Source organism: Ammospiza caudacuta, chromosome 3 (assembly GCF_027887145.1).
Source record: "Ammospiza caudacuta isolate bAmmCau1 chromosome 3, bAmmCau1.pri, whole genome shotgun sequence".
NCBI lineage: Eukaryota > Metazoa > Chordata > Aves > Passeriformes > Passerellidae > Ammospiza > Ammospiza caudacuta.
Window position 1 is genome coordinate 112344590 of NC_080595.1, and position 12281 is coordinate 112356870.

Consider the following 12281-nt stretch of genomic DNA (forward strand, 5'->3'; position numbering starts at 1 on the left):
TCTTTCTGGGTTAGCAATAACAACTTTATCTCACTGAAAGATAAGGTACCATTTAAGTCTTTCTCAATCAAACTAATTTTTTATAGCAAGTTACTAGATGACCATTAACAAAGAATCAAGAGTTTCAATTAAGAGAACAGTTAGCTCTGGTCTTCAGCAAGAATTTGCATCTATGTACCTCAAGCATTATAGAGAATTTATTTTTAAATTAAGATCTGCTAACTTTCTCCTTTTAATTTCCAGGGTGTAAAATATAAGTTTGAAATCCTTGCCTGGTGACATGCACATCAAACTTTCAGTTGTTGCTTTTTGGCACAACAGTCTTCAAGAGACAATTATGAGCTGGTACACAGGGCAGAACCACCTTTATCTCAAGACGACCTTCAGCAGAATCTACTCCTGAGAAATTCTTGATAGGGTTCGGGAGCAGTGATTTAACTACAGCTGATGAAACTGGGTAATTCAAAGACTCCCAGGTTAAACTGACTTTCTTGAGATAAGGCAGTAGTGCCATCCCAGCTGGATCTGTGGATCTAAGTCATCCAGAGACATACCGAGAAATGCCAGAGCCATGTGTCCAGGCTTGTAAGTGCTGAACCACATAGTTTATTGCTCAAATACAAGAGATATGCACCAGTTCTTTAATCACTGAATTCTGTTTTCTTTTTCAGAAATTTCTTGTCACATTGCTGACTTAGGGTAGAAACAGAAGTCTTGGATCTTCCCTTTCCCCAAATTTAAGGGCACATCAGAATATACTCTCTAAACAATACTAACTCCTAACTCTCAATAAAGTTTTTCTTTTTTCTTTCCAACACAGCTGCAAGAATAATAAAAGTAGTCAATATTAATTTAATACAAAAAAGCAATTATCATTTACAAATATTAAAATTCACTTTTTCTATTCTGGCTAGTCACACTCTGGAGTCTCCTTCTGAAAGTGTTCAGAGGCTTGAATGAAAAACTAAGCATCCTTATTTTGTTAAGCATCTCTTCCAGTAAAAAGCCACCTGTTCACCATTTGGTTATGAAAATATTTTTATATTACACTAGTCACACAAATCAGCAGGGCCTGGCTGTACAGTATTTTACACAGATAAAGTGCATAAACAAAGAATGCCATCCAGTGCAAATTGAAACTGTTCTCCTGAAATGCCAAGGCAGGAAGCCAGGCTCGGCTCCCTCGCGCTATCCAATCAAAGGATCATCGTCATCGCTCTGCAGCTGGAGCCGGGCGAAGGGCCGCGAGGGAGCCACTCTGTTCTTGGAGATGATGATGATGCAGGTGAAGGTGCTCAGCACCATGAACACCCCGATGACGATCCCAATGGCCTCAGGCACGCTGATGCACCACTGGTCGGCCAGCAGGCACTTGCTGTTGGCGAAGGTGCCGTTGTGGGGCCGCGGGGCCAGCCCCAGCACGTGGCACATCATGGGGTAGATGTCCACGTTGGCCAGGCTGCCGTGGCTGGAGCCGCGCCGGAAGGCCGGGCCGCGCGCCGCCAGGAACGGGTGCATGCTGGGCAGGGCGTTGTCGTAGCCGTGGTCACCCACTGCAGCGGGGCAGAGCACACAGTCACTGTCACAGCCTCTGCTGCACGGCCACTGCTCCCCTACCCAGCTCCCCCAAAGCACGTTTCCATACTGGCCTTTCCCCCGCGTGCTCACCAAAGGTTAATGCACAACATAAAAGCAGCTTTGGATCAACCGCAGAAGGAAGACAAGAGTTCCTTCCCTCTTCCCCCAAACCCCACAAGTCTTTTTCCATACTGGCCTTTCCCCAGTGTGCTCACCAAAGGTTAATGCACAGCATAAAAGCAGCTGTTGTCTTCCTTCTACGGTTGATGCAGAGTTCCTTCCCTCTTCTCCCAAACCCACCATGTCTTTTCCCATACTGGCCTTTCCCCATGGCTCTCCCTCCTATTAATCTCTTTTCCTTTCAGTGCTTAACATTTCCAGTGTTTCCCTTGCCATTCTTCATGCCAGAGTTGAAAAGGAGGTTGCCATTCCACAATGAGTCAGTAGACAGAATGCAAATTTTTACTCCTCAGATTTTGGAAAGTCATCTCTCCTTGCAGAGTGGACACTTTATTACTTATTAAAAATCAGGCACCTTTCCCTTGATAGTGCTCAGTTTGAGCATATTAAATACCCGCAATTCATGCTTATCAGATAGAGTACTTCAGCTGAAGGGACACCCAGAGAGTCAAAACCAAAAGACAATGGATCAATGTGCCTCTGGCAGGCACACAGCAAAACCTTTGTGGCTAAAAGGTCAGGAGAACTTGGACATCTGGTAGGTTTTCAAGACTATAAACAGCTAAAGAGCAGCCATTGTCAAATTTCCTAACAGCATTCCTTAAAAACCTGTCCAAGATGCCAGAAGTCTCTCACAGCACAGTATTTGAGTAACTGTATTTGAGTCCATTTCTTAGTAACAGTGGAGGAATATCCCTGAGAACTGTTTTCTTGCATCCCTGAAGCTTCTGATGCAAAACATCCAGATTCCAACTGATTATATCACACCCACCACTTCAGTGAGCTTCCTCTAGCCCTTTTTAATCTTTTCCACCATTCTGTTTGTTACCACATCTTGTTTGTTTTCACTCATGTTTCTAGATTGTTTTCCCTGGTTTTTACTACTTGTTTGTTCTGAACTCCAGTGAAGTTCCCATTTTTTCACCTCTGAAGTAGGATTCTGGTGTGAGGAGTTACTGGTACACTTGGCAATCACTCTGCTGCCACTTTGTCCATGAAGACAACCTTGAACAGGCTTTTAGGCTAAAACCTCCCCTGCCTGATTCTGGGAAGCCTTCACAAATAAAACTGATTTGAAAAGATATTTACTTCAATTGATACAATGCTGTTCCTTATAAATATTCACTTTCTAACTACTTTTAGGTACATGAAATTGAATCTAAGCAGAAACAAGAAAAAGAGAACTCTGATCAGAGGACACCAGTGCTACATGTTGCCAAATTGAAGATAATTGTAGCAAATCTGTGGGGAAATGAAAATATAAACGCATCCTGCATTAAAAAGTAGTACTTCTGTACAAATACGGAAAAAATCTGAACTTAATTCTGCAAAGGGCAGACAGTAAGATCAGCCAAACTGGGTGCAACCAGGATTTCACACCACTCAACACCCTGTGTCTAACAGCAGTTGTACAGGGAAGTATCCAGGAGGGATATCCCTGACCCTACCAGCCAGCCTGAGGTGTTGGCTGCTCAAACTTCCCAGAAGCTGGTATTCTGTATTTAATTTTTATTAATGGAATTTCCTACCAAGAATCTGTCTAACCACATTCTGAACACATATATAAACACACACACTCTGAGCCTTCATCTGCAACCAGAATTACAGGTTTAATTTTCATACTATTAAAACAAGGAAATCTATCTGGAATTTCTTCCTTGAGATACACTTTCATGTGACTGTTGCATTTTTTCTATAAATTATCCATGCCTCTTGTCTGCCAAAAAAACCCTGGGTGTGGAACACCTGGAAATACATACACACACATACAAAAACATATATATGTATGTGTAATTTGACATTCTAGCAGGAAGAAAGTGCACAGCATAGCAAGACACTGAGAAGTGACACCTGTTGAGTTCTGTCTTTCAAACATGCTGCCGTGTTCCTACTATTTTTAGTATTTCCTGCCATTTACTTTCATTCCCTAGAACATGTACTGTAATAGTAAATGTTGTGTGTTGCATGCTTTGATTTGTGCACCCCTACATATGTATTTTATATACAATAAAAAGTGAAACCACACTCCAGGGAAAGCTTGAGACAGACTGCTAACCTGCCTAAAATAACTCAGACTATTAAGCTGAACATGTCAAAGTGTTTTAGTCAAAAGAATATTCCCCATCTCCTCCTCATCTGTTAAACACTCCAGGCTCAGGCTGAGAACCTTCTAGAAAATGCTGCATTATTCCTAAACCTGCACAGTGCTAGGACTCCCCTTGCTAAATGAGAACCACCCTGCAGCTGGCTGGAACAGAAACAAGGCAGTTTACCCACACAAACCACAGAGGAACACACACTTACACTTGGAAAGGGACTCGTTCTGTACGATTGTCCAGCCTTCATCTGCAACCAGGATTATGGGCTGGATTCTCTTGTGATGGCAATAATGGAATCTCTCTGGAATTTCTTCTTTCAGGTAAACCCTCATATGACTGTTGCAATTTTTGAGTAAGTTATACACATCTTCTTTGTCTGCCAAGGAAAATATCGCACGTGAAACAGCTGGAAATTAACTCCTGTTTACTACAATTATCTGTCATTAAACCTAAGATCCATTATTTCAAAATAATTATTAATATTTTTTAAAAAACACAAAGAAAAGGAATTTTTTTGCGTCCCTTATGAAATGCTGCAATGGTTCAGGTGAATTCCAAAATTTGCTTTCATTTTGAATCAGACTCCTCCCAGATGTGGGTTTGGACCTACAACTCAACTCATCATCTGGGCTTGAAAGGCAAAATTCAAGCAGAGAAATCAAGAGAAAGCAATCACCCCCTCAAGTAGACAATATTTTATCCAATGCAGTAATTTGTTTTGTTTTGTTTTTACTGTAGGAATCACTTTGTTCATTAGTCTGGCCACAGAGAGGCCAGCAATGTCATGATTTCAGACATGCCTGCTGGGGACTACTCTGAGACACAAAAATGGAATTCACGGTACAAAAATGGAATTTATGGTACAAAATCTTAGGTGTGAGTCCCCAAAACAGAAGTGGTAAAATGATCAAAGTTGGGAATAGATGCTTGGAAATCTACACAGTGACGTTTTTTATTCTGAATAAACACATGGGTTTATTTCATGCTCACTGTAAATCACAGCTGCATAGACTAAGTGAGCAGGCAAACTAAGTACCTACCTACTTTCTCAACGACCTGATAAGGATCATCCTTATCAGCCACAGCAATTTGACAAGAAACTCTCCTTGTCCCACTGATTGCCAAAACCAACTTGCAAATAAATTAAACCATCATTCTTTAGCTTACTCCTTATGTCAAAGTTTTGCAACACGAACTCTATAGGTTTTGCAAAATATTAGAACAGCCTAGCATACTGTGTACTTTTTAGAGGCAACACAAACAAGATTTAATTCTCAGTATATGCCTTAAAAAATAACCAAAGCCAAACATACTCTGCCTTGGCAGCACTGCAGCAACAGGAGTCCTGTCTATCAGGGTGTAGTTATTGCGCCCGAGGCATTTGTCCAGGACAATCAGCTTCTCTGCAGAGCAGGAGGCCATTCCATGGTCACTTGTTATGATGACATTTACAGTGTCCCACAGGCCTGATGCCTTCAGCTTGTCCATAAGGAAACCAATGTGATTATCCACTTCTTCCAACACTCTCTGCATGTTCTGGGTGTCACTTGGGCCATACTTGTGCCCACTTGCATCCGGTTCTTCCCAGTAGAGCACAGCAAAATTGACCACTGGGTCAGAGCTGTTCAGCCACTCCACAATTCTCTCCACTCTCTCCTCAAACTTCACTGAGAAGTTGTACTTCATAAAGAAATGAGGGGTTGTGTTGTTGATTTTTACATCACTACCAGGCCACATTGCAGCAGCACTTGCTCCCTTTCCCTGTTGTTGGTTTGTTACCCAAATTGGAACTGCATCATTCCACCAGAAGGGATCTGAATCGTTGAACTGTGAAAAATTTTTCTTGGCATCTGCATCGTACATGTCATTAGCCACAATGCCATGGCTCTCCTCATATAAACCTGTCACTATGGTGTAATGGTTTGGGAAGGTCTTGGTGATGAAAGTATTCTTGACTTCTCTTACAAGCACACCATCCTCAATGAATTCCTGGAGATGAGGAAGTTTGTAGGTTTCCAAGTAGTCAGCCCTGAAGCCATCAAAGGACACGAGGAGCAGCTTGGGTACCGAGTCAGCAGCTGAGTAAGCACAACAGAGGAGGATTCCAGCAAAAAACAACATCAACACCGAGCCCATTGTGGGGGCTTTGAAGAGCTTCCAGCAGGTAATCAGATGCACCTGAAAAATTTAAACAGACAAGGATGTAACCAAAACAATTCTACTGTGACCAGTTTAACTAGCTATACATTATATACATCTTCCTTCCAGAGGGTAATTTCAAAACACCCAGTCTAAACCACCACTCGAGTCAACACTGGATTTCCCTACTGACTTCAGAGGTTTCTCAAATATTGTCAATCAATTTTTCATATATTAAAACAAATGTGCAGTGAGATTTTTTCCACTGAAGACTAAAAGAAAGGAAGAATTGTTTTCTTTTGATCAGTTACTCCATTGTTGTGTGCGTCCTATTCCAATTCTACATTCCAAGGCAGAAAATCAGTATTTTTCCTCATGTTCAAGCAAAGGCACAAGCACTTGAACAGCTCCAGACCCACATTTAAGAGTCCTCTGCAGCCCTAAATCCTTATTACACATCACTGTTCACATCAGAGGTCTTTTTCCGACTATAATTTTAGTTTTCCTTTTTCATCTCACTTTTCCTTTTATGGTTTCCACCCTCTAGAGTTGCTGGAAGACTTTTCAGCCTTTCAACAGTCCCATTTATTAATTGCTCACTCCATACACAGAACTACCAGGAGTAACTTCTCCTTTTCTTCTAAGCTGTTCTACATCTACCGCAACAGCATTTAAACCTGTCCTTCTTACACCACACTTTTCCCTCTATAAAAAACCCCAAAATTAATAACCTTAGGTACAAGGTGTTTCTCAGCAAGGAATTAATGATTATGAGTGCCAGGTACAATCTGTATGCTTTGACCCTCTCTTAATGTACTATGTGTGACTTAAGCGCTTTGTTTAGGAAGCTACAGAACGATGCTCTCAGTCTTTAAAAAAGAGGAAGTGAAGCTCCAGGTTTCACAAAATCTTTTGCAAATACAGTGCCTTGTTAGCCCCATTCCAGCAATTTTTCCCTTTATATTTCTTTTATCCTTTAACCTCCTTTCTGTGCAGACAAACTGTGATTCTAGGGGGCACAGCAGCTGCCTTCCCAGCATTTTTAACATCAATCCTTCCCACAAGCTCCTTAAAGCGGCAGGGTTATTTTAAAGGCGTAAGGAGCTTTAATGTTAGCTGCAGCTTCAGCAGTGACGGGAATCCAAAGCACGGGAAGCCACCCCCTGCCCCGGTCTCCAACAGTTAAATTGTCTGCAGAAGATACAAAAGTTACAAGGATTGCCAAAAACAGCATTAAGGCATCCCTTAGCACAGAGAACTTGGAGGACACACGCCTTTCAAAGAATTAAAAGGAGAAAAGAAACGGGAAGCGCAAGGCAGCGGCGAGATCACCCCTCCGATGCTGTCAGGTGCTTTAGAAAGCAGAACCAGAGTTTTCCACAGCGCAGCAGAGGCAAACCCGCGGGTTCCCCTGGAAATGCTCCGCAGCTGCTCAGCACTGCTGTTTGTATACACAAGTGGCGTATTCTAACCAAAAACTAACTCTGCCCCAGGCAAACCCAGCAAAGCAAGCCAGCTGTGAAATACCACCGACACCAGTCCACCTGCTCCCGGACCTCCCGACCAGGTTTTGGAGTGGCTCGGCTCGGTCAGAACGGAGGTTATTCCGTCTGCAAAGCGCCCACACGCGGCACCGCTGACCAACCGGGCGCTCCGGCTCGGTTTCCCCCGCGCCTGTCCCTCACCCGCACTCGGACCGGGCTCACCGTCCCCACAGCCTTCCGCCGCGGGACACTCCGGTCCCCGCCGGGGCCCCACCGTGAGGTCCCGCAGAGCTCCGGCTCTGCTCGGGCCGGAACGCGCGGGCGGCACCGGAGGTGACCGGGGGCAGCGGGGGTGGGGGTTCAGCGCCTGCGCACCCGCCGCCCGCGCAGCCCCAACCGGCAACTGACGGGCCTTGAGGGGGGGCGCGGGAGCCCGTCGGTGAGCGCGGCCTCCGCCCGCTGTGATTGGCTGCGGGCCCGCTGACGGGAGATCCGATTGGCTGCGGCGTGGGGGGCGTGGCCCTGGGATGAACGGCGTGGTGGGGGGGGAGCGGGAAGTGAGAGGGGTTGTGAGGGCTATCGGGGCGATGGTGCGCGTTGTGGGAGCAGCGGGGAATTCCTGTGATTTAATGTCACAGAGTCAGTCAGATGGAAAAGAGCTCTGAGATTGTCGAGTCCAACCTATGGCCGATGACCACTTTGTCAACTAGACCATGTCTCTCAGTGCCGCGTCCAGTCTTTCCTTAAACACCTCCAGGGACAGTGACTCCACGGCAGCCCCATTCTAATGTCTAACTGTTGGAGGATCCTTTTTGTGAAGAAATTATTCTTAATGTCCAACTAAAAACCTCCCGTGGTGCAGCTTGAGACTATGACCGTCCTGTCCTTGTTCCCTGGGAGCAGAGCCCGACCCCCCCTGGCTGTCCCCTCCTGCCAGGGAGTTGTGCAGAGCCACAAGGTCCCCCCTGAGCCTCCTTTTCTCCAGGCTGAGCCCCTTTCCAGCTCCCTCAGCTGCTCCTCCTCAGACCTGTGCTCCAGAGCCTTCCCCAGCTCTGTTCCCTTCCCTGCACACGCTCCAGCCCCTCAATGTCCTTCCCGAACTGAGGGGCCAGAACTGGGCCCAGCCCTGGAGGTGACCTCAGCAGTGCCCAGCGCAGGGGACAGTCACTGCCCTGGCCCTGCTGCCACCCACCGGGATGAAGGGGCAGAGCTCAGGGGAGCCATGGGAGCTGTGGGATGAACCCTCCCAAGCAGAGCAATGCGGTGTTTCCAGGGAGCTCAGGGATTTGTCAGGAATGTGTTGTACCCCCGGAGCGGGATGCAGCTCACTTTGGGGCTGTTGGCTGCCTTTCCCATTGTTGCAGAAGGGCACCGTGAGGTGAGGCTGCGATGGGACACGTCCTTGGGAGTGTCCCGGTGTTTTCCCCGCACGCCCATAATTTGCCTCCCGCCTCCTTTGCAGGTGCCCGGCAGCCCCAGGCTGTCACCTTTCCGAGGCAGTGCTGCTTGTCAGCATGACGCCTCCATGACTCCTCCATGACTCCGTCTCCCTTTTGTCACACAGCTCTGTAAGCTGGCTGTTCATATTCTTTCATGCACATTGCCTTTTTGTGGTCTCTTGTGGAAAAAAAAAAAATAAATTGTTTACCCTAAAACTCAGAATACAGGTCAGGTGTTGCTGAATGTACTCCGAGTGCCACTGCAGCAGTGTGTACTACAATGAGTTGAGATTTGTTTTGGGTCCTGGTGTAAGTTTGCTACATAAATTAGGGCAAATAGTTTACATTCCCATGGTTTTCCTTTTTATTATGAGAAGGCATTAGTAATTCTGCAAAACCTGTTAAGTTACTGGTGCTGAAAAACAATGAGACCAGCTCTGTGTAAATAGAGGAATGAAGCATCCTTTAATAACACAGAGCACAAATCATCACTATTTTAAATTTCATCCTAAAAACTGAGAAACAGACATGCTTATGGCTTCATAACTGATTGAAATGGATCTGAATCTCATTCTGTGTACCCTGCTAGATGTTTATTCTGCAGGTGGTGTAGATTTCAGTTTGTTTCTTCCTAATGGCTTTCACATATGTATGAGTTAAGCAGGTTTTGCTACCTGTGTGTGCCAGCTGTGGAGTGGCTCTAAAATGTGGTACAATAGGCTGAATAAAGTGACACGCCCCTGATTCACCTTGATTTATGGAATGTAGCAGGTGTGGCAAAACACAGGCCTATAAAAGAGGGAAAAAACATCTCCATCTCTTCAGTGGTTATGTGTCAAGTTCAAGTCAAGGTCCTTGTGTTTTTTTTTTTTCTCTGAGTCTCTTTTTGATTGCACAAATTCAGATTTGTGAGTATGCACATGACAGCTGATCATGTGGAGGAGGGATATGTCCTTTATAAATTACTTTGTTGTATTGCCTTAAAAAATATTTTTTTACACAGAGCAAGCTAGAGCTGCAGGGAATGTATAACAGACCAGGTGCAATATTTTGACCAATTTCATTAAGTTACTATTGAGTTCTTGTTAAAAACTTTATGTATAGATGCAGGCAACTTTTAAGCACTGAGGCTCTTCTGCCAGCCTACTTTTGCAGCATACTCACTCAGCTATTCAGTCCTGAAAGGTGTGAGTAATCTCTTGTTTACTCTTGCTCACATGCTTTGAAAACCATTTGCAGTGTTCACTTATTCACGAGCCCAGCCTCATGTGTTGTGCCCAGTTTGACACATCACACAGGCAGCACACCACAGCAGCTCTGAACTCTGAGCTGGTCTGGCCAATATGTATCTAATGTGTTTATTACAGCTCTTGGTTCCATTTACAGTGTTTGCCTACAAGAAATGGCTGAGTTACACGTGTACTGACATTAAGAGGAGTAAAACTGAGCCATACTGAGATGTTTGCCTTTCTTCACCTGGATCTCTCTGTTGTATTTTAGCCCATGTTTGCCTTTAGAGGCTGCATTTCAAAGCACTGGATGCTGCCAGAGCTGTCCAGATTTAGTGCTGGAGTACAATTGAGCATTTGCAGCTCAAAAACCATTAGCCAATGCCAGGAAGAAAAGAAAACCTCAAAATATTCTCAGGGGTTGCTAGGTTTAGTACAACGCTTAGATGAGAAACCATGCCCCTAGTTGGCAGTGTTGTAGAGGTGAAGCAACTGAATTTACTTGGATTAATGAAATTTGGGGTTAACTTGGACTAATTTAATTTGGATTTTTCAGCCTGGAGAAGAGAAGGCTTAGGGGTGACCTAACTCTGGCCTTCCATCACCTGAAGGATGCCTGCAAGAAAGATGGAGAGGGACTTTTTACAAGAGCATGGAGTGACAAGACAAGGGGAAATGGCTTCAAACTAAAAGAGAGCAGGTTAAGATTGGATATTAGGAAAAAAGTCCTCTCTGTGAGGGTGGTGAGGCCCTGGCACAGGTTGCCCAGAGAAGCTGTGGGTGCCCTATCCCTGGAAGTGTCCAAGGCCAGGTTGGAAGGGGCTTGGAGCAACCTGGGCATAGTGGAAGATATCCCTGCCCTATATTGCAGGGATATCTTTCCTGAACAAGAACTATTTCCGATATTTCCAGTTTTATTCTCAATTTTATCCATGTGATGGAGACCTCTGTCGCCATTTTTCCATTTTTGCTCAGTAGTTTTTTTAATCTGCCATTTAACCTGTAATTTACTGTGTTTTGATGCATCTTTATACAATTGAGATGAAAAAAAATAGATGCTTCATGAAACCATAAAAAGAGCTGGGTAAGTAACAGCTGTTAAACTTTATTAGACCTTAAGCTTTTAGTGCCCAAATTTAATCCAAAGCATTGCCTGTATATGGAGGCTATAAAGAAAAAGGGCTCTTAACCTTTCTGTTTCTCAAACTATGTGGAAGGAGATCCCTAAGGCTGTGTGACAGGGTGATACAGAGAACTGTAGTGTCTCTGCCTTCTTTATTTCAGTTACCAGAGCCTCCACTGCAAACAGGCTTGAAACTGGGTTGCTGAGCTTTTCAAGGGTGCTTAGTTTCAGAGATAAACAAGGCTGTTGAAATTATGCCAGATTTTAAAGGCAAACAAAAATGTTTTTCTTGGAGCAGTTAGGCAGATAAATGTTGGTATTTCTTAGGCTCTCAGGTATTCCAATGAGGTTTCTAAACACAGACTTAAAGACCAAATCAATAAAGTTTTACAAAATGAACTGGAAGACCAAAAATAAAGGGCTTTGAAACATCAAAATCTGGAACAAGGAGGTGCTGCAGCAGGTAAAGCAGTTTTTCAAATGTATGTTGACAATGGCTCCTGGTATTTCTAACAACTAAAAGCTGTTGATAACACAAGAATTGAGTGTCCTGTGCAAAGTGGTTTTCTATCGTTTGTCTGGTTCCAAGTGGAGAAATGTCTGTCATATGCAGAGTGAAATTTATGGATGTGTTGGCTTTAAATATGCCTTTTATGCAGCCAGCAGCCAAGGAAATCTGGGTGAAGGTGAATCACCATTACTACAGTGGGGTCCTGGATTCGTGAACCAGCCCCTCAAGACTGCAGAATCCAGGACAGTTTAGCAGAACAATAGATGGATTTCTGGATGCCTGCTTCAAGGATATGCTGACTCCTGTGTGAAATGTGTCATCCTGAACATTTTCCAAACCACTGTCTTCTGAAATAATTCTTTGGTGTATTTGTTTTCCTTACTGCAGTACAAATAGAATACAGATAAAGGAACAAAATGTGGGATAAAGTCTTGTCCTCATGCTGTTTAGTGCAGGATTGGCAGTGGATAGAGGATTACTGTTGATGAACTGTGTAGAG

The 12281-nt window shown here is 44.3% G+C and overlaps 1 protein-coding gene across 4 annotated transcripts; it reads right to left on the bottom strand.

Annotated features, from left to right (window-relative positions):
- Nucleotides 1-583: 583 nt before the first annotated feature.
- ENPP4 (ectonucleotide pyrophosphatase/phosphodiesterase 4) lies at nt 584-7865 on the bottom strand. 4 transcript variants are annotated; one of them, XM_058801478.1, is made up of 4 exons: nt 7755-7865; nt 5171-6035; nt 4063-4233; nt 584-1553 (listed from the first exon to the last, which is right to left on the bottom strand). In XM_058801478.1, the coding sequence occupies exons 2-4, from the start codon at nt 5991-5993 to the stop codon at nt 1189-1191; spliced, it is 1359 nt and encodes a 452-aa protein (XP_058657461.1). In that variant the 5' UTR covers nt 5994-6035; nt 7755-7865; the 3' UTR covers nt 584-1188. The 4 variants fall into 4 exon arrangements, with proteins under 4 accessions (XP_058657461.1, XP_058657459.1, XP_058657460.1 ...); XM_058801476.1 differs by having other exon boundaries at nt 7703-7859; XM_058801477.1 differs by having other exon boundaries at nt 7682-7779.
- Between the last annotated feature and the right edge of the window lie 4416 nt (nt 7866-12281).